Source organism: Bos javanicus, chromosome 19, assembly GCF_032452875.1.
Source record: "Bos javanicus breed banteng chromosome 19, ARS-OSU_banteng_1.0, whole genome shotgun sequence".
NCBI lineage: Eukaryota > Metazoa > Chordata > Mammalia > Artiodactyla > Bovidae > Bos > Bos javanicus.
In genome coordinates, this window is record NC_083886.1 from 40,488,079 (window position 1) to 40,508,425 (window position 20,347).

The window sequence follows — 20,347 nt, forward strand, 5'->3', positions numbered from 1 at the left end:
CAATGCATTGAGTGGCTGTGCTGAGTAGTGTGTACAAGTCCTATAGGCATGTGCCTTTGTGGGTTTTGTGGGTCTCCCTGTGGGGTGTGTGAGTGTGGGTAGGTATGGGTGGGTAGGAGGGGCCTGGTGTGCTTTTAAGGGCACAGTGGATATGCTTGCAAATGTGTCTCAGTGGGAGGTGGGGGCCATTATATCCTTGGGGGGTGTCCAAAGCGTGTGTGCATAAAGAATGGTGTTCATGCACACCATGTGTATGAGGGGTGTAGTGTGCTTGTGTGTGTGTCTATGTGGGGCATGTGGACATAGGCAGAATGAGTGTGCCTGTGGGAGGAGGGTGTGGGGTGCCTAGATGTGTGTGTGGTGAGGTGGGTTGGGTGTGTGTTTACATGTGTACCCATGCGAGTATGTATTTCTCTGGGGCGCAGCAAGATGCGTGAGCTTTGGACTGGAAGGAGTATAGCGTGTGCGGGCGGGTACGGAGAGCTTTCCTGTGAGTGGGGTGTGTGCGTGAGTGTGTGTGTGTGTGTGCATGCGCGCGCGCCTGCACGGGGTGTGCAGTGTGTGACTGCGGGGGCACTGCGCAGGGCCTCTCCTGTGTGGGGGTGTGTGTGTGGGTGTGGGTGTGGGATGGGGCGGCCGCGGACAGGGGCCGCCCCGGAGGGGGAGGCGTCTGCCCTGCGCGACTCGCCGGCGTGTCCGGGCTCAGGCGCCCTCGGCGGAGAGGCGTGGGAGGTGCGGAGCCGCTACAGCAGTCCTGCCGCCGTCCGCGCGGGCCGTCCGTCCCCTCGGGGCCCCAGGGCCCCGGGCCCGCGGCTCGGGGGGGGGGGGGGGGACCTCGGGGGCCCGCCCGCCGCCGCCGAGGGGACCGAGGACGCCGCCCGCCGGGCGCCGAGGAGCGGCCACCGGCCCCCGCGCGGCGCGCCGGGCTCCGGAAGACGGGCCCGCGGCGCGCTGGGGCCGGGGCGGCGGCGGCCGGCCCCGGGGGCCCCCGCCAGCCGCGGCTCTCGTGGGCAGCGCGGTGTGGCGCGTGGAGCGCGCGGGGGCCGGGGGCTGGCGCTGGGAGCGCGCCGTCGGTGTGGACTGCAGCGCCCCGGAGCCGCGCTGCCTCTGGCTGCCCTGCCTCAGCCACAGCGACCGCCGCGCGCCGGGGGCGCGTCCGGCCAGGGTGAGCGCCGCGGGGGTCAGCGGGGCCGGGGAGCCCAGGCTTCCGGGACCCATGCCCTGGAAGGTGGGTGAGGGCGGCAGAGTGGTGGCTGAGACCTTTTCTGGGGGTGCTGGATGACAACCCCCAGTCTGGTGGTGGCCTGCAGTGGGCTCAAGCCTCTTGGTTTACAGGTGGGAGAAAGATGGAAGGGACCGGGGTTGTTTGAAGAGATGCCAGGGCATGGAATCCTGGAGAGTTTGGGCTGACAGTGACCCTGATTCAGAACTCTGCCCTCTCCCTGGGAGGGGACCTGGGCACAGACACACAAGGTTTTCAAGCAGGCCAAGGAAGTAATGAGTGACCTCAGGGTGAGAACTGACATGGCTGGAGTGGGGGGATGGGGGTGGGGACAGTGTTTCTGAGGTCCGAGATCGACCAGGCTGGCAGGGTGTGAGTCACAGTGGGCACCATGCCCAGCGTGAACGCTGTGCTCCCCGCAATGACCTCTTTATGCTCCTGGGGGAGGGGAGGAGCCGGACTCCTGGGTTCTAGCTCCTGGTGTTGCCAGCCCATCACATGTCCAGTTCTGTCTTATTTGTGGCCCTGGGACCACCTGCCCTTCTCCCACCATCAGTGGGAATTTCTGGATGTCTCTCCTGACCTGAGGGTGGGAGCGTTTGGAAGTGGATCTGGGCTAGGGGGCATTACTTGGTGATGTCCCTGTGTCCCCTGAACCTGCCTCTCTCCTTCCTCTTGTCTCTGTACCTACCTCAGATAGCACAGTTGGGGATGTATGTGTGAGCTGTACCTCTTCCCAGTCTAATGACTTTCCACTGCTGGTCCCTTCTCTGTTTCCTCATCTGTCACCTCCCTCCCGGTCAAGATGAGAGCAAGACTCAGTGCTGTCCCAGATGGGAGGAAAGCAGAGGGAACATGCATGTGCAATAGCATGAAGGACTGAGGTTAAACCTAAGGAAGAACTTCCCACAGACTGCCAAATCTGGTCATTAATGGGGGCTACAGCAGCTCCTCTTCAGGCAGGGCTGTGGTTACTGTGGCAGGGGGATTACCACACTGACATTCTCAGGCGCCTAGTTGGCAGGGATGGGGGAAGGGGCCTTGGAAGGAAGGAAAAGAGGAAAGGGAGAGGCAGAGATAAGGGAGGGAACGCCAGTGGTGCCTGGGTGAGGAGAGGACCCGAGAGAGAAAGGCATGCCCACTGCCCTTGATTACTGGCCCCTCCTCCCCAGGGAGTGGCACCCCCAGGCAGCTGGCAGCTCCAGGCAGGATGTGTGCTGGGGGAGGGGCGGGGGGCGTGCGGGGACCTGTCCCAGCCACTTCTCATCACTGGGGCAGCTGGTGGCTTAAACCTTAATCCAGGACACCAGCAAAACAATAGGCCCTGCACACAGCCTCAGCTCAGAGCCCAGTGGAGGACGTGCAGTGGAAGCACTCCACGCTAGGCAGGAGCAGGGATTTTGGTAGGAGGGGGCAGTGGAGGGTCCCCGGAGGCCCTCTTCTCTTCCTCATCTGTTCCTTGCCAAACCAGCAGAGATAGGAAATCCAGGGGCTTTCAGATCTCAGCAGAATTCCCAGAGAATTTTCTCTTCTGGGCTCCTCAGACCCCCGTGGGGGTGTGGGGCTCATTGGGAGTGTCCAGGCTATAGCCACAAGTGGAAGGAGCTGAGGGGGCATCATTGGACCTTCCGCCTGATGCCAGAAAAGGCGGAGGCCTCCTACAGCCTCCCTGATGGGGGTCGTCCAGCTTTCACTTGAGCCCTTGTGAGGACAGAGGGCTCACAGCCCCATCTGGGTCACTTTCCAGATGTATATGATTAGAATGATCTCCCTGGCTAAGAGCTTAGCTCGGCCTTCTCAAATCTCCCACCTGGCTATGTCTTCTGGAACCGTATGAAGCAAGCCTGTTAACTTCTGTGGCACTTTAATCTTTTGAGATTTGAGGATATCCCCTCCTCAAACCTCCTACCCCATGGAGCCCAGCCCCTACCCCACGCAGAAATCCCTAGCTTCGGGCTGGGCACAGGATCCACTCCTTCTGCCAGATGTGTAACCTGGAGGGTGGCTGGCTACAGGCAGGGGCTTCTCAGGATGAGTACATTAGAGTTGCAGTTTCGAGGTGGGGAGCAAGGGGGATTTCGTAGTGAAATTCCTACCGAAATTCCTGCCCTGGAGTCTTCTTCCCTCTGCACCCAGCTGCGCCTTTCTTCTGCAGCTGAAGTCCCCTCCGGCCTGGTGCCAAGGAAGAGCCAGGGGATGAGGACCGTTGAGGGAGGGGAGGGGCTTCTCGCCCTCCAAAGGGTTTGGATTAGGGGCGCCAGGTAGGTTAGGCTGCCCGAGATCAGGGGTTAGTGAACCCCTGAGGGAGCTGTCCTGGCTTCAGCAGGCAGACTGCCCTTCACTTTGGCGCCCTCCTGTCACCCACTTTCCCTCTGTGTCTGAGCAGGGCAACTGAAGGGAGCCTCCTCTCAGGCACTAACCTCCTTCTCTCCCTCTTGCCCCATAAACACACCCATGTGCCCCCAAACCCTCTTCAGACACCCTCTGCCCTGCCATCTCGGGGAATCCCAAGTACTCAGGTGGGGTGGCCAGAGGGTAGCGGAGTGTCTCCCCAACCCGGCTCTCCACTCAGTTCTGGTGAGCCAGCCAGGACTGGGCTCCGTCCCTTCAGCGGACTGTCCCTTGGGACTCATGGTCCCTCGCGTCTTCTTACTGCTGCTCTTGAAGGATGCATGTGTGTGTCAGTCTGTCTGTGCCTATGTGTGTGTGTGCGCATGTCTGTGTCTCCGTGAGCATGTGTGTGCTCCTCGGTGTGTCTGCACCTTTGCACACGAGCATTCTTGTCTGGGTGTTTGTGGTGTGTCCCGTCTACGTGAGTGCGTGTGGGTGTGTCTGTGCTCGTGTCCACGTGCACGTGTGTGTGTGTGAGATTGTGCAGCGGGCACTTCCCAGGCAGGAAGGCTGTGTGTCCAGAGTCGGTGAGCTTCGGCTGAACTGAACAGAACGGACACCTGACTTGCTGCACTCATTTCCCTGGATGCATAGGTGTCTTAAGGGGACTGAGGAAAAAAAGGAAAAGGAAGCTGTTGGGCTGATGAGTGTGGGAGAGGAAGGGAGAGGGGAGCAGGGGTCTGGGCACAGCCGGGTCGGTGCGCCCCGGCCGTCCCCCCAGGTCCTGCAGGCTGCAGGAGGCTGTGTGTGGACTGGCATCTCACCCTTGCTCGCTCTGCTCCCGCAGCTGCCCCTGGGCCCGAGAGATGGGTGCTCTCCTGCGCGCCCCCTCCCCTGGCAGGGCCCACGGACGCTGCTCCTGCGCAAAAGCCTCCAGGATGGCTTCGGCTTCACCCTGCGGCACTTCATCGTGTACCCGCCCGAGTCCGCCGTGCACTGCAGCCTAAAGGTAGGCCCGCACCCCCGCCCGCCCTGAGGGAGCTTCAGGGCAACTCCTTTGTGCTGTCCTCCGGGTGCTTCTGTGCCTGGGGAAGAGGGTCACCGAGAGGCAGGGGCAGCCCTGGCTGGGTCACCTGTGTGGCATGACAAGCCCCCGATCCGCTCTGGGCTCAGTCTTCTAAGGAGAATGGGGTGGTTGGTTTGGGGCAAGGAGCTAGAGGTGGGGGAGTCAGGATGCTCCCCCAACCCCGGGACTCTCGGCCTCTGGAAGGTGAACAGCTTCTCAGGAGATGGGCTTCCAAGGACCCTTTGTCTACCTGCCACTTCTGAGCTGGGTTAGTTGACCCTCCCCAGCCTGAGCTTTAGGGCAGTCGTCCTCACACACCTCCGGGGCCCCTCCCAGAGCGCCCCCCGGCCCTTGCTGGCCTCAGCTCTGGGCCTAAAAGAGCCCTGTGCTGGGCTGGGGACCTGGGCCCCAGTGCTGGTACAACTCCTAACTCACGGTGGATCTTGGGTACTCTCGCTCTTTCTGGGCTTCATGTCTGCTGCTGTCACCTGAGGGCATTTATCTATTTGACTCCGAGGAACCCTTCCAGGTCTAATATAAATATCAGGTTCTCTGAGTACAGGAACTGGGGCTACTCAAACTGAGCCACGGTATGAGCTGGGGGCAGGGGGTGGTCCCTGACCGGAAAGCATGTGGGGGGCCTAGGCAGGAACCAGGACTCCCCAGGAGGGCCCAATTCCCTTCCCCTCCTCTCTCCCAGCAGGAGGGGAGAACGATTTATTTTGGGGCCCATGAACCTGTTTCTCCCCTCCACCAGGGCTGGGACCAGCCTGCACAGCTGTTGAGGGACAGGGAGCTTAGTCCCACCTGCCAGAGAACCAAGGCATTGGATTTCTCTGCCTGGGTCCGTGTGCCTGCTCGTGTTTCTTTGTATGCACACATGCGTGCATGGTATGCTAGTCATGTACACACGTGTGTGTATATCTAGACATGTGTCTATATATACGCTTCATGTGTGCGTGTCGCTGCATAGCTCTCACACCCGTGTTTGAGTCTGGGTGTGAGCCAGATCTTCTCATTGGCTGTAAGAGGGGCTGATGGTGTGTGGTAGGGGCACTGCCTCACCCCTTATGCCCGAGGACACCAGCCTCCCAGTTCCCAGGAACCTCCGGTCCTTCCTTCCCCAGAATGTCCCCCCTTTCTGGACCTTCCTCCTTCTCTCAGGGGACCTCCGGAGGGTGGCCCTGCAGATGCAGCTCAAGTGGTCTAGGCTGGGTGGTTGGCCTGTGTCTCAGAGAGACCTTGCTAACGTGGAAGACCCCAGGGCAAGCCAGAGACGGGCTCCGTCCCTTTCCAGAACATGCCCAGGGCTGGGAGCCTGCAGGGCACTCACCCGTCTAGATGCATCCATCTGCTGCTGCCACTGCTCACAGTGCTGTCAGCTCATATCAGTGGGCACGCGCCCCGCTCAGGAAGGCGGGTGCCAAGGGACTGTGCTCCAGCAGAGCCCCGCGGCTTCCTGTCCTGGCTGAGGTGCCCCAGACTCCTGGGGTCTAGCACTGGCTGCTCTGTTGTCTCTGAGTGGCCCTGGACAAATCACACCCTGTCATCTGTAAAGTGGTGATCTGTGGAACAGATTAGACAAGATGACCCCAAAGGTCCTATCCAGTTGGAAAATGCTGCACCCCGCTGGCCTGGCCTGTCTCTCTGATTTCTTCTTGCCTTTTTCCGATTTCTCCCCAAATGCAGTGCCCTTCCCTCCTCACTCACAGGGATGAGCCCAGAGACCTCCCTCGTGGGTCTCCTTGAGGCCATTTCTTAGCCCTGTACCTAGATGCTGGAAACATTTTCATATCTACTCTCTCCCACTCAAGAACTTCACTGGCTCCCTCGTTCTTTCCTTTCAGACCTGAAAGCTTGAGTCTGACTCTTGTCACTTGCTGGTGTTGACTCTCTTTCTGCTTCAGCTCAGCTGACTCAGTCCTATTTCTGCCACTGAGTGCCTGCGTCCTCTGCTCACCTCACCCCAATGCCTTCTTTCAGCTGGCCTGAAACTTGCCTTAAACCGCCCCCTCCCAGAGGGACTAATCAGGCCTCTCCTCCCCATTCTCTGAGAGCTGATAGCCACTGTTTGCACTTGTCATGCCTGCTTATCTGTGTCTGCCTGGGTCCTGTCTGTGTGTCATGGGTTTGACCCCTCCTCCACTGGGCTTCGAGCTCTCCAAGGGAAGGGGTCCTGAGTCCCCCATTGGGTTGATGGCTTTCAGATGGCTGAGTTGCTGATGTGGTAGGACTAGCAGGCATGAGAGAGGGCTCCTGTGACCGGGGGACATTGCCTGGGATGTGACCTCCCCGTGGACACCCTTCCCTCCCCCTCTGGCTTCTGGGCTACTTGAAGGATGATAAGAGGGGAGGCTGATGGGTGGGGGAGCTTGAAGGGGCGCACCCCGGCAAAGCTGGGCCTCCCCCTGTGCTGCCGAGGGCCCACACCCACCTCTGTCCCCTGCAGGAGGAAGAGAATGGAGGCCGAGGAGGAGGTAAGGAGTGGACGGGGCTGGGCTGGGCTGGGGGCCCGCTCTGTGTCTGGCCCTCTCCTGCAGGTCGGCGTGGATTCTGCTGCACCCTTGCCCTTGACTGCAGCCCCTGTCTGCTGTTTCCTGTGTATCCACTTGCACATATGCTTACTCTCTGCGCCCTCTCTTTTCTCCACATTTGTCTTCCTCGGACCTGTCCATTTCATGCTGGGGGTGGTGTTCTGGGGAGCAGATGGGTTTCTAAGCCCTGGCCCCTGCCCTAGAGTTACTCCCAGCCTAGATGGAAGCTCAGGCGGGACCTGCAGGGCCCTGGGGGTGGGAAGGCTGATTGAGGGCTGTCCTTGGGGGCAGAGACACGAGGGTTCTCGGGGTATAAGGGCGGCCCTGAGGTCCTTCTGTTTCCAGACGTGAGACTAACTCCCCTGGCTGTCAGCCTTGCTCTCCCAAATGGCTTCCCAGGGTATTCAGGGCAGACCTCCTTGAACAGGCAGGCTTCCCCGTCTGCCGCTGAGGCTTCTACTGGGCGCACGTGGGGACTCTGTCTTTCTGAATCCCCACTGCAGAGGCCTGTGATGGGGGAGGAGCCAGCCGGCCTAGTGCAGGCCTGTTTCTCTGATGGATACAGCACTTAGCAGAGGAGTAATGCTGGGATGTAGTGATGTCATCAAGGAGGGAGTGCCAGTCCTGGGATTGCGGGCCTCTGCAGCCCTGACCCTGGGGAAGGGAGTGGGGTGGGAGGTCAGGGTGTCTGTGAGCCTCAGGGCCTTGCTCAGCTCTCCCTGGGTCTGGATGTGGACACTCTCTGAGCGTGCGGGTGTCTCTCCCCACTGGCCTTTTAGGGCACCCTTCTTTTGTCTTGTGATGTTTGTGTGTGTGCGTGTGTGCATGCCTGTCTGTCTGCCGCACTAGACAATGAGCTCGGGAAGGGCAGGGGCCACGTCCGTGCTTCCTCTGAGGTCTACTTTCTAGCATGGTGCTAGGACACAGGAGCCATTTAAGGGGTGGCTCCATGCGCCCGTGTAGCTTTTCATCCTCCCAGCAGTGTGTTTTTTCTGATCCTGTGTGTCCGTGTCCCTGTGGATGTGTGGCTCTGTTTTGTGTCCGTGTGAGTGTGCTCATTCTCTGAGTGTGTGTCCCCCGTGTGTGTAGCTGTGCATGGGTGTGACCTTCAGTAGCCATCCCCAGCTAACCTGACTGATGCTCAACAGGATCCTCCCCCCGGCACCGCCTGGAGCCCATGGACACCATCTTTGTCAAGAACGTGAAGGATGATGGCCCCGCCCATAGGGCGGGCCTTCGCACAGGTGAGCTGTCCCAGTTACCTGGCTCATTGTCATTCATATGTGATGCAGGGGGTCTCGGGTGGGGCTACTGACACCCTTTGACCTGCTCACCTGTGGCCATGCCCCTGGTTCCCAGGAGACCGGCTGGTGAAGGTGAATGGGGAGAGCGTCATTGGGAAGACCTACTCCCAGGTCATAGCTCTGATCCAGAATAGGTGAGCACCCCTGCCTCCCTTCTCCCATCAGAGCCCCCAGCCCACTCCCTGAGTCCCTCCACACCCTCCCCCTCGGCCCTGGTGGTGCCCTGGCGACCAGGATCCCTGTTCTCCCAGACCCTGTTGCCTCAGCCTGGCCTGACCCCCTGCCCTGTCTCTGTAGCGATGACACTCTGGAACTCTCCATCATGCCCAAGGACGAGGACATCCTCCAGCTGGTGAGTCCTCCCGGCTCTCTGAGGTGGAGGACCCTGGGTGCGGGGCGGGATACAGCCCTTCTCCTTGGCCTCTCTCCCATGTTGGCCCCTCTAGGAAGCAGAGGAGAGAGTGTGGGGGCACCACCAGCCCGGCACTGCCCCACTGGGGATGCCAGGCCCGTCCCCGGGCTGGGGCTGCTGGCTGCTTCATTCAGGGCTGCGCTGTGTTGGGGGAGGCGGGCACTGGCTTTGACCAGCAGGATTCCTGCCAGGGTGTCTGGGAGGAAGGTGGCCCAGCAGGCCCTGCCAGACTGGCACGTTCCTGTGGCTCCTGTAAGATGTCTGTTCGCCGCCCTCTCCCCACCTGGCCTCGTGTGAGCACGTCTCCTGTAGATACATACACACACAGACACACACACACAAAATACTGTTGTGTGCTCCCATTCACACGGCATACCACGGACCACCCCATGCTCAAGCAGACACGCTCGGTACACAGCCACACCACACAGCCCGTGGCCCACCCTTCATCTAGCCTGTCCTATGTGATAACGCATCCCAGACACAACACACCACACACACAACCCCTCAGTACGTAGGCACCACCCCACACGCATGACCACGGGCATCACAGCATACCACACACTCCTCAGCATCTCGGATCCCCACAGCACGCCACCAGTGTGTCACAGCACACACTCGGGGTTCTCACCCCTGTGGCACGAATATTTAGGACATCACGAATGCTTGCTGCTGTCAGAACACATGTGCCCACAGACATCCCAGCCTGCTCCATCCCAGCCCTGGCGTGTGTGCTCAGCAGTGCGACAACCACATGAACTTCCCCAATCATGATACGCGGTGCAGACGCCCCTTCCTTCACCCCACTGCCCACAGAGCAGGCACCATAGACGAGGCACGCAATGTGCCCTGCACTCACGTGTGTACCCGTTTATGCCACACACTCCATGCCTGACGTGTGCACACACACAAACACACACGCTGCCTCTCTGTTCCCTCCCAGCTCTGACCCAGAGCCCAGAGCAGTCCTCTCTGCCCAGTGCCCAGTTCCCTGGTCTCATGAGTGCCAGCCAGAAGCCAGCTTGCTTGCCCCCAAGGTCACTGCCCCCCAGGAGAGGGCTGCGGGCCAATCCTGGAGGCCTTGGGAGCCGCCGTGCTGGCCTCTGCCCTGGATGTGTGCTCACAATCACTGTAATCTCAGTGCCATGCTTGGCACCATGCCCCTCTGGGAACCTCCACCCCATGACCTCGATAGTCCCCTTGCCCTTCCTGGGGAGGGGGAGGCAGGGATGGATGGGGGCCCAGAGAGGTAGGTGGACGGCTTTTCCCAAGTCTCAAAGGCCCTGCCCGTGTGCACCTTTTCCAGGCAGAGGCAGGCGTGCTGTGGTGGGGTGGGGGACTGTGTGTGACCGGGCGGGACCTAGGGCGGTGCTCTCTCCTCTGGGCAGGGTGGGGCAACAGCTTTGAGCTCTGCTGCCCCAGCTCGGGTGGGCAAGCAGCCCCAGCTGTCAGCATCTGGGGGCCTCCGCCGGCCCCCCTCTCCCTGGCTAGCTGGAGGGTGGGGCCCAGGCATTCCTGTGGTTGGGAGCCAAGGCTGGAGGCCAATGGCGCTGCGGCAGCTGCTGACGCCACCGCCGACGCGGCGAGGCCCCTCCACACCCATCCTCCCCTCCCTCCTCCTCCCGCCTGCGAGAGAGAGTCGGTGGGGGCCTAGGGCAGTCGCCGGGAGGGCAGGCTGGGGGGCCCCGAGGCCAGGGCTGGCACAGTGGTCAGCGGGGGCTGGCGGGGGCGGGGAGGGTGGAGGGGGCCGGGATGCCACCACAGCGGCTGTGATGCGGGGAGTCCGGGGAGCCGGCAGGATGGCAGGAGGGAGAGGTACGTGAGTGTCCTGGCTGGTGTGTGGGTCCTAAGGGGGCTGAGTACGGGGTGTGGTTTACTCACCCTCGTCACGTGATGTGTGTGCCCGGGACTGGAGCTGTAGTTAACTGTGTGTGTGTGTGTGTCTCATTGTGCTTCTCTGTGTGTGTGTGAGTGTCTCTGGGTGTGTATTTTCCTGGGTCTCCTTGTGATGTGTGTGTGTGTGTGTGTGTGTGTGTGTGGTTTGGTTTCACCCTCCCTCTTTGATACTTCATGCTGAGCTAGGCCCCTGGGTAGCCCCTCAGGGGCCAGGCTAGGCCAGGGCCACAAGGCCGCTGTCCCTGGGGGCTGCCTCCTTTTTTGGCCGGGCCTGGGCGCTGGCCCTGCCACTCCTCAGCAATGCAGCGTCAGCCTCAGCTCCCAGCGCCAAATTCCAGGGCTGGGGTGGCAGAAGGTGGCGCAAGGTCCCTCAACCAGTCTGGCCTCTCCCTCAAGCCTGGTCCAGAGAAGCAGGGGGTGAGCAAGTCCCTCCCCCGCCCCCCAGTGGCCCAGGAGCCAGGCCCTCAGCTTCCCGTCCAGGGGGATGGAGGGACAGCTGGGCTCTCCCAGCCCCCGCCCACCCCACCCTGGACACACCCCTTAGGCGGCTCCCTCCCCTGTCATCTGCCACCTTGACTGGTCTCTGGTGGGGTTTCCCAGCTCCACCCGAGGGTCTGTGGGCACCATGGGACACAAGCAAGCAGGGAGGCGGCTGAGGCCAGCATGAGGGGAGGACCCCAGAAAACAGATGTTGGAATGTTTGTGGCTAAAGGCAGTCCTTGTCATAAGCCTTAGAAAAATCCTGGCTCTTTCTCGAGTGAATGTGTGTGTGTGTATGTGTGTATGTGTGTGTAAGACTCAAAGGCCTCTTATTTCTTTGTCCTCCCCTTGACTCTCTTTGGAGCATGCCTTCTCACCCCCGCCCTCTCAGGACCACCCCCAAAGCTTGGTCCCCTTCCTTCAGGCCCCTTTCTGGAGGGCCTTGACCTCCGGGGGCTGCTGTAACCCTGCCCTGTGGGGTCTGTTCAGCCCTGCTCACCTGCCTTTGTGTCCCCGGGCAGGCCTACTCCCAGGACGCCTACCTGAAGGGGAACGAGCCGTATTCTGGAGAGGCCCGGAGCATCCCAGAGCCACCCCCGATCTGCTACCCTCGAAAGACCTACGCCCCGCCAGCCCGGGTGTCCACCTGGGCCGCTATGGTTCCTGAGCCGCTCTCAGCACTGCCCGGTGACCCCCGGAGTCCTGCTGCCTGGAGTGACCCGGGGCCCCGCATCCCGTCTACCGCCCGCTCCCATCCGGACCACCCTTCCTTGGGGATGAGCCAGCCCCGCCCCAGCCCTGGTGCCTTCCCCCGCCTCCCCCCAGAGCCCCGGACGCCTCGTGCCTTCCCGGAGCCTGGCAGCCGGGCACCCCCCAGCAGACTGGAGTGCCAGCAGGCCTTGTCAAACTGGCTGTCGAACCAGGTACCCCGCAGGGCGGGGGAGAGACGGTGCCCCGCCATGCCCCCCCGGGCCCGTAGTGCCTCCCAGGACCGACTGGAGGAGGTGACTGCCCATCGCCCTTGGCCCTGCTCCACCTCCCAGGGTGCCTTGAGCCAGCTGGGCCAGGAGGGCTGGCACCGAGCACGCTCAGACGACTACCTGAGCCGGGCCACCCGCTCTGCCGAGGCGCTGGGGCCAGGAGCGCTGCTGTCACCCCGCTTCGAGCGCTGCGGCTGGGCTTCCCAGCGACCGTCTGCCCGCACCCCTGCCTGCGCACCCAGGGACCTGCCCGGGCCCCAGGCCCCAGCCCCTCCTGGCCTGCAGGGCCTGGACGACCTTGGGTACATCGGGTACCGGAGCTACAGCCCATCATTCCAGCGCCGGACTGGCCTCCTGCAGGCGCTCTCCTTCCGGGACTCCCCCTTTGGGGGGCTGCCCACCTTCAACTTGGCCCAGTCCCCCGCACCGTTCCCACCAGAGGCCTCTGAACCACCAAGAGTTGTCCGACCAGAACCCAGCACCCGGGCCTCGGAGCCTCCCGCCGAGGATCGCCGTGATGAAGTGATCCTGAGGCAGAAGCCTCCCACGGGCCGCAAGGTCCAGCTGCCCCCCGCAAGACAGATGAACCTTGGGTTTGGTGACGAGTCCCCAGAGCCAGAGGCCAGTGGGCGAGGGGAACGCCCGGCCAGGAAGGTGGCCCCTTTGGCCACTACTGAAGACTCTCTGGCTTCCATTCCCTTCATCGGTGAGTGATGGTGCGGGTGGCTTGTCTTGGGAGACTTGCTTTTCCGTGTCCCTGTTGTCCTCCACCTACCTGCCACCCAAGCGAAACTCTGGGGTGGGTGCTGATGGGATCAACTCATTTCTGTGGCCATCCATCCATTCGTCCATCCATCTTTCTCCCATCATCCCGTCATCCCTCCTCCACTCGTTGACGCGTCCAGTCTTCTTTCCATCCACCTTTACTTCCCCTGTCTCTCCTTCCCTTCCTTCCTTCCTTCTTTCCCTCCCCGTCTCTGGCCTCCTTTGTCCTGTTCTTCCCCTCTTCTTTCTTTTCACTCTTCCTTCCACTCTTTCTCTATCTTTCCTTTGTTCCGTTCACTCTTTCTTCTTTCCATCCGTCCTCCATCCTTCCATGCATCCAGCACCGAGTTGTGCAAGGCACTGTGCTAGGCTCTGTCTTCTCCTGGAGCTCATGGTCCATGGGAATGTATGATCAGACGAGAACGATCCAGGTGAACGGGTGTGTAATAGGAGTCGGGGAGCGCTGAGAGACAGAGAAGGGCTGGGCTGGGGCACAGTGGCCAAGGAGAGAAAGGAGATTGTGGCTAAGACGAATGAGTTAGTCAGGGGAAGAAAGTTCAGGGAGAGAGACGAGAATGTGCAAAGACCCTGAAGTGTGAGTTAGGATGTCCTTCCAGGTCACTGCATGGGTTGGGAGGGGCCTATTAGTTGATGAGGAGTTCGGACTTCACTTTGAGAGCAGAGGGAATACTGAAAACTTGTTAGGAATGGATGCGTAAAGGGGAGATGGGACAGCGGAAGGGTTGGTGATTCCCAGGTTTCTGGCCTTCCTGGAGGGTAGAGCCTCACCTCTGTATCAGGAAAGAAAAGGAACGAGACGGGAAAAGATTTCGGGTTTGCTGAATAAGAGGTGCTCATGAGGGAGCGTGATCAGCTGGGCTGGGTCTGGGGGCTTGGGAAGACTGGCCTGCAAGATCATGGAACTGGAGCCCAGAGGTGGTAACCGGACCTGAGGGTGGTGAGCTCACCCAAGGGCAGCCATGGGAGTGACCCTGGGGAAGATCCCCAGGCCAGGAGAGGAGGCACGACCTGCCCCCCGCACCCCAGCCCCCAAGTCCGCTGAGCCAGCCTTGTCTAATAGGGCAGACACAGCCTTTCGTCTCAGTAAGCTCCCAATATGAAGTTAGGAGGTAGTTCCAGTCCAAGGGGGTGATGTGGCACCCACTTCAAGGAGCCCCCAGTTGGTGGGGGAGATAGATGGTCCTTATCCTCTAGAAGCTCCCAGTCTGATGGGGGAGACACACTCCATGGCCTCAGAGAGCCGTCAGTCTGGTGGGGCAGACACAGTTCCTGCCTCTAGGAGCCAGGTCTAAGAGGGGTGACTTGCCCCCACTCCTGGGTGCCCTCAGTGTGATGGAGGAGGCTGAAGCTGAGCTTGCATGACCACAGTGGTGGCTCAGTTCCCTTGGCAGTGGGCGTGTTGCCAGGAGGGCCCTGGAGGGCTTTTGGAGTCTGGGGATATGGTCCCAGCCTGGCTATGAGGCTGGGGCCCTGGGGTGGCAGGCAGGTTCAGGCTTCTGGGACCTTCACCCACCGCTCCCTCTGCTCTCGCAGACGAGCCCACCAGCCCCAGCATTGACCTCCAAGCCAAGCACGTCCCTGCTTCTGCTGTGGTCTCCAGCGCCATGAACTCCGCCCCTGTCCTGGGCACCAGCCCATCCTCCCCAACCTTCACCTTTGCCCTCGGCCGCCATTACTCCCAGGACTGCAGTGAGTGCTTCCCGCAACCCCAACCCCAGCCGCTCCCTTGCTGCCTGGTCCCACTGGTCCCTGTTGGGCCCACTGCCTGATGGCTGGCCTCCCCCGACTGGCTTCTGCTTCTCCTGGGGTCCCCTGGGGACCAGGTCCCCGGGCCCTGCCTGGATGGGAGGGCTCTGGGGAAGCCCCCTCCGCTGCCCCGCTGATCTGGGCGGCTTTGCAGGCAGCATCAAGGCCGGCCGCCGTTCTTCCTACTTGTTGGCCATCACCACTGAGCGCTCCAAGTCCTGCGACGACGGGCTCAACACCTTCCGGGACGAGGGCCGGGCTCTGCGGTGAGGACCGGGTGTGGCAGGGCTCTTGGCCCTTGGGTCTTCTACACGCGGGGGCAGTGGGCTTCCCACTGCAGGACCTTTGATCCTTGGGACTTGTGGGAGGTCCAAGCGGTGCCTCGCATATGCCTCATCCTTGATCCTCACCGCCTAGGCGCCTGCCGAACCGCGTGCCCAGCCTGCGGATGCTTCGAAGCTTCTTCACTGATGGGGTGAGTGGCCCGTGTGATGTGAGCTGGTGAGGGTGTCGGAGGGCTGGGGTGTCCCACGCCTCAGCTCTGGAGCCTAGCCTTGGCAGCAGGGCCTGGCCTGGGACTCCTATGATCCCAAATGGGTCACCCGGATTCCTGTCTCCTTCCTACCTTGGCTCTCCCCACACTCACTTTGTGCCAGCCATGAGACCCACCCTCTCTGGGGGCTCTGTCATCCCCTAAAGACACCGTGGGCCCCCCTCCCAAGGCCTTTGCACTGTCCTGCCAAGCCCCCACCTCTCGTCTCGAAGGTCCTCTCCATGCCCACCTCCATAACCGCAGGACTCACTTTTTCACTTTCTCTAGATTTACTTTTTTTCTCTAGATTTTTTTAGGCCTTCCGTCAGATTTCAGCCTAGCCCTGACTTTCATGCCTCCCCCCACCACCGTGCTTTCCTCTGAGCACTTCCCCTGTTGAGCACTTTATGGGCTCATCTCCTTTCTTGCCTGTCTCCCCAGCTAGAATGTAAGCTCCATGCGGGCAGGGGTTTCACTTGTCTTAGTCACTGCTTGACCCTACTGGGTGTCTAACACAGTGCCCATGCTGGGAGGCACTGGGTCGGTATTTGTGTGGTGTCTTCAGGGGACAGCGAACACCCTGGAAAGGGCGGCGGGGACACAGGGTTGAGAGTGATGGAGAGGCCAACGTTTCCAGCCTCAGGACTTTGGGAGACACAGGATCAGTTCTGAAATGGCCTTAGGTGTCTTTTTTTTTTTTTAATATTTTATTTATTTATTTTTTAAAATATGTATTTATTTTTGCCAGCTCTGGGTCTTTTGTTGCTGTGTGAGGGCTTTCTCTGGTTGTGGTGGGCAGGGGCTTCTCTTCATTGTGGTGCGCAGGCTTACTGCAGTGGCTCCTGTTGTCATAGAGCTTGGGCTGTAGGGAACTCGGGCTTGAGTAGTTGTGGCGCACAGGTTTAATTGCCCCCCGGCACATGGCATCTTCCCAGACCAGGGATTGAACCGATGTCCCCTGCATTGGCAGGCAGATTCTTTTTTTTTATTTTTAATTTAATTTACAACGTGTTGGTTTCTGCCGTACGATAAATCAGTCGTAACTACATATATGTATATATATCCCCTCCCTCTTGAGCCTCTCTCCTGCCTACCACCCCCATCCCCCCCACTAGGTTGTCAGAGCACCAGGCTGGGCTCCCTGTGTTGTACAGGGCAGGCAGATTATTAACTACTGGACCACTAGGGAAGTCCAGGCTTAAATCTTTTTGATTATAGACGAGCTGGAAAAGGCATCTTGATTTCTGTTTTCTTCTTCTTGGCCACACCCTGTGGCTTAGTAGGATCTTAGTTGAACCTGCACGCTCAGAAATGAAAGTGAGCAGTCCTAACCACTGAACTGCCAGGGAACTCCTGGCATCTTGATTTTATTGACACCTTGATGATTCTGTCACCTGGCTTCCTCCTTTCACTTCCTCTGCTTACTTGACCCTCCCCTAACCTGTCACTGCTATTGCTGGAGTCCTGCTGACACTGGCACTTCCTCTGTTAACCCCTTGTGGGCATGACCACCTGCTCCACTAACTCAGTCTTTGTTGATGTTCCTACTTCCCCTGTTTATGTAACTCCATGCGGACACAATCACTGTCCCTGTTTCCTTAATTCCTTCAAGTCTATAAAGTTAAATGTGCTGAGGCAGGTGGTCGGCAGGTCACATAGCCTTTCCTCCTTTCTGGCTTCCCCATCACATACATCTCATGACAGCAACACAGATGGATCAGAGAGGGCAAGCAAGGCCTCTGAGACCACACAGCACAGAGGAGTGTGGTACACACCAGGCCTGTGGGGCTGCAAGTGGTCCATGGGGTTTCTGAGATGCTGGTACTGTGGGAGCCACCCTAAATTGCTCTCTGTTGTCTCTCTGCAGTCCTTGGATAGCTGGGGCACTTCCGAAGATGCTGACGCTCCTTCCAAGCGACACTCAACCTCTGACCTCTCAGATGCGACCTTCAGCGACATTAGGAGAGAAGGCTGGTTGTATTATAAGCAGGTCCTCACCAAGAAAGGGAAGGTAAGATGGCTGGAGGAATGAGCTGGAGGTGGATGGAAGCTGGCTCCAGCAGAACTCTCCAGTTTTTCCTACACCCACCCCACTGCCTCTGGAGCTAAGACTGCTGCATGAGGGGTAGAGGTTAGATGCCAGGAAGAACTTCCCAGGGATCCTAAAGAACTCATGAAAAAGTTCATCAGAGAGATGGTCTTTGCTGTGGGTGGATCTGATCAAGTTATGCTTGGAATTCTGACAATACTATCCCATGGTTGATCCTTGGTTGGCAGATCACATCCAGAATGGCCACTGGGGCTCATGGGAAATGACAGAGCAAGGCCAGGGTGATTCTGTTAGGGGAGCTGAAGCCCCAGAAGAAAGCAGAGTTCAGCCTTTCCAAGGCTATCAGAGGTTTTAGTCTTTATCCTGGAAAGTGTTAGTAGCTCAGTTCTGTCTGACTCTTTGAGATCCCATGGACTGTAGCCAGCCAGGCTCCTTTATCCATGGGATTCTCCAGGCAAGAATACTGGAGTGGGTTGCCATTCCCTTCTCCAGGGGATCGTCCCTACCCAGGGATCAAACCCAGGTCTCCTGCATTGAAAGATGGCTCTCTACCATCTGAGCCATGGCGGCTTTATACTAAGGACTGTAGTTCATGGGGTTGCAAAGAATCAGACATAACTTAGTGACTGAACAACAAGGGGCACCTAAAAGCCCCTGGGGCCTCTCCCACTGGGCTTCTTGTGGGGAGTGAATTAGACAGGGTCAAAGGGAGGTAAGGAGGCCAAGTAAGAGCTGCTCTGGAGATTCAGGTGAGAAAGGAAGGGGGCCTAGGCCTGGGTGGGGGAACAAGCAGGATCCCAAGGGGCAAAGGTGGAGCCCCTGGATCTGTGGAGCACGAACTCTGGCTCCAGGCAGCACCATGGGCTGCAGAAGCGGGAGGAGGAGCCACCCCACTACTGTGCCTCCCTGCAGCACAGGCAGAGCCGGGCAGAGCGGTTAGCGTGAACCTGGGCTTGGCTCTTAACTGTGCTGCGAGTTGCTGGTGAAGCTCAGGCTGCTCGCTGACCTATGACCCAGTTTCCTCGTCTGTAAGCGGAGTGAATGCTAATCCCCAGATCGTGCATCTTTGCTGAGGATTAAATGAGATGATCTAAGCAAGAGTTTACCTGGGTGCCTGGCCCTCGGGAGCTGCTCTTCTGCTTATTGCTATTGTTTGAATTTTCTATCCTGCCTTCTAGGGTATCTTGTACCTGGCGGGAACTTAAGCTTCAAAGTCAGACACACTTGGAATTCCTGCCCAGCCACTTATCAGGCACAAGGCAGCTGGTAACCCCCTTAATGTCCGAATCTCACTTTTCTGATCTGTGAGATGGGGACAGTGTTATTCTTCTCCAAGGGCCCATGTGAAAGTGAAGTGAGAGTGTAGTCCAAACAGGGCTGGCACTCCTCTGTGCCCTTGTCTGGCCTGTTCATGATGCTGGACAGCCTGCTGCTGCTAAGTCGCTTCAGTCATGTCCGACTCTGTGCGATCCCACGGACTGCAGCCCACCAGGCTCCTCTGTCCATGGGATTTTCCAGGCAAGAGTACTGGAGTGGGGTGCCATTGCCCTACTCAGCTCCAATTCTCTGCTGAGGTTCTACAGATTCAGGGGTGAAGGAGCCAGGCCAGTCCTGCCCTGCTGGGGTTCATGCTGGGTGGAGAAAGCACAGTGCTTGACTGCTGTGATGGGGGCACTCAGGAGAGCAGTGCGTAGCAACCTATGACCCTGACCTCAGTGGAATGGGAGGGGGTGTCTGGAAAGCTGTGAAGGGTGTCTAGGGATCTATGAAGCAGGAAGGGTGTGATCTGACAGGGGAGATGCCCTCCTGGGCAGTCTGGGGGGAAGGTGGCAGGGGATGCTGGGCGGCTAGGAGCCGGGATAAGAGATGGAAGGCCGGTGTGGAGGTGGGTGCCTGCCCGCTCGCAGGCCCATCCCTTGGGGTAAGCCTTTGCAGGTGAGGGGGTGGGGTGGAGGTGGGAGCCCAGGAGGTAAGTGTTGCATCTGTGACAGGCGGAGACAAGGCCATTGCTGTTGTCCAGGTGAGCGAGGGGAGCGGGGCGGAGGAGAGGGGACAATTTAGAGAGATGTGAGGGGGAAGGAAAGCTGGGCAGGCTGCAGGCTGGGAGGTGACGGAGGGTGGAGGAGGCAGTGTTGGTTCCTGGGGTCCCAGCTTGGGCTGGAGGGTCAGTGAATGGTGGGACCCTTCCCCCAGCCGGAGGGGCAGGTCTGGGGAGAGGCAGCCAAGAGGTTCTTTGTGGGCCTATGGCGTCCGAAGGCCCTGGCGCATCCCCCAGTGGAGGTGTCCTGGTGACAGAGGCTCTGAGGGTGCGTCATCAGGAGGGAGATCCACGTGGGGAGGGTGCTTGTCCATCAGAGAGGACACAAGTGTCTGCAGCCACAGGCACAGGAACACTGAGGGAGAAAGCAAGAGACGGATGGGCCTTGGGAGGAAGCGGAGAATGGAGACCAAGGAGGAGTGGGCAGGTATGGACAAATGGTCTGGCCCAAGGCTGGAGGTGATAGCTGCTGACTCCTGCCTGACAGTGGGCTGTCCCCTGCTCTGGGAGCCCTCTGGCAGCCCAGCAGCAGGATCTCCTGGGCAAGGAAGGGACCTGGCCCCTCCCGGGTGCTTCGGTCTGTCCAGGATCCAGATTGCCAGGCAGATGTTGTCTGCTCCAGCCAAGTCCAGCCTTCCCCCGGCCCCCAGCTCCTTTGGAGGCCACTGACTATCAGTGAGAGGATGGGATGGGTGGGTGTGACATCCCTGCAGCCAGACCCAGCACTGGAGTTGGATGTGACCTTGGAGCTGGGTCACCTCTTATTTTTCCAATATGGCATACTGATGCTAGGGGCGGGGGCCTGACTTGTCCAAGGTCATCTAGCTGGTTTAGTCCCAAAGGGCCTCCTTGTCACCATCTCACTCTGACATTAAACTTCTCTTGGAGGGCCCTGCTGTTTCCTGCTTTGAACATCCCTGCCTGGGTCCAGTAGGTATGGGATGATGGGCAGGGTTCATGGCCAGACGTA

The 20,347-nt window shown here is 59.6% G+C and overlaps 1 protein-coding gene across 1 annotated transcript in view; it reads left to right on the forward strand.

Annotated features, from left to right (window-relative positions):
- Nucleotides 1–20,347, forward strand: part of ARHGAP23 (Rho GTPase activating protein 23) — a 73,012-nt gene that overhangs the window by 20,749 nt on the left and 31,916 nt on the right. The window contains 10 exon segments of the mRNA XM_061391562.1: nt 4,401–4,562; nt 7,069–7,096; nt 8,302–8,397; nt 8,513–8,591; nt 8,755–8,809; nt 11,767–12,931; nt 14,545–14,700; nt 14,912–15,023; nt 15,175–15,232; nt 17,157–17,300. Coding sequence (XP_061247546.1) covers nt 4,401–4,562; nt 7,069–7,096; nt 8,302–8,397; nt 8,513–8,591; nt 8,755–8,809; nt 11,767–12,931; nt 14,545–14,700; nt 14,912–15,023; nt 15,175–15,232; nt 17,157–17,300 — 2,055 coding nt within the window.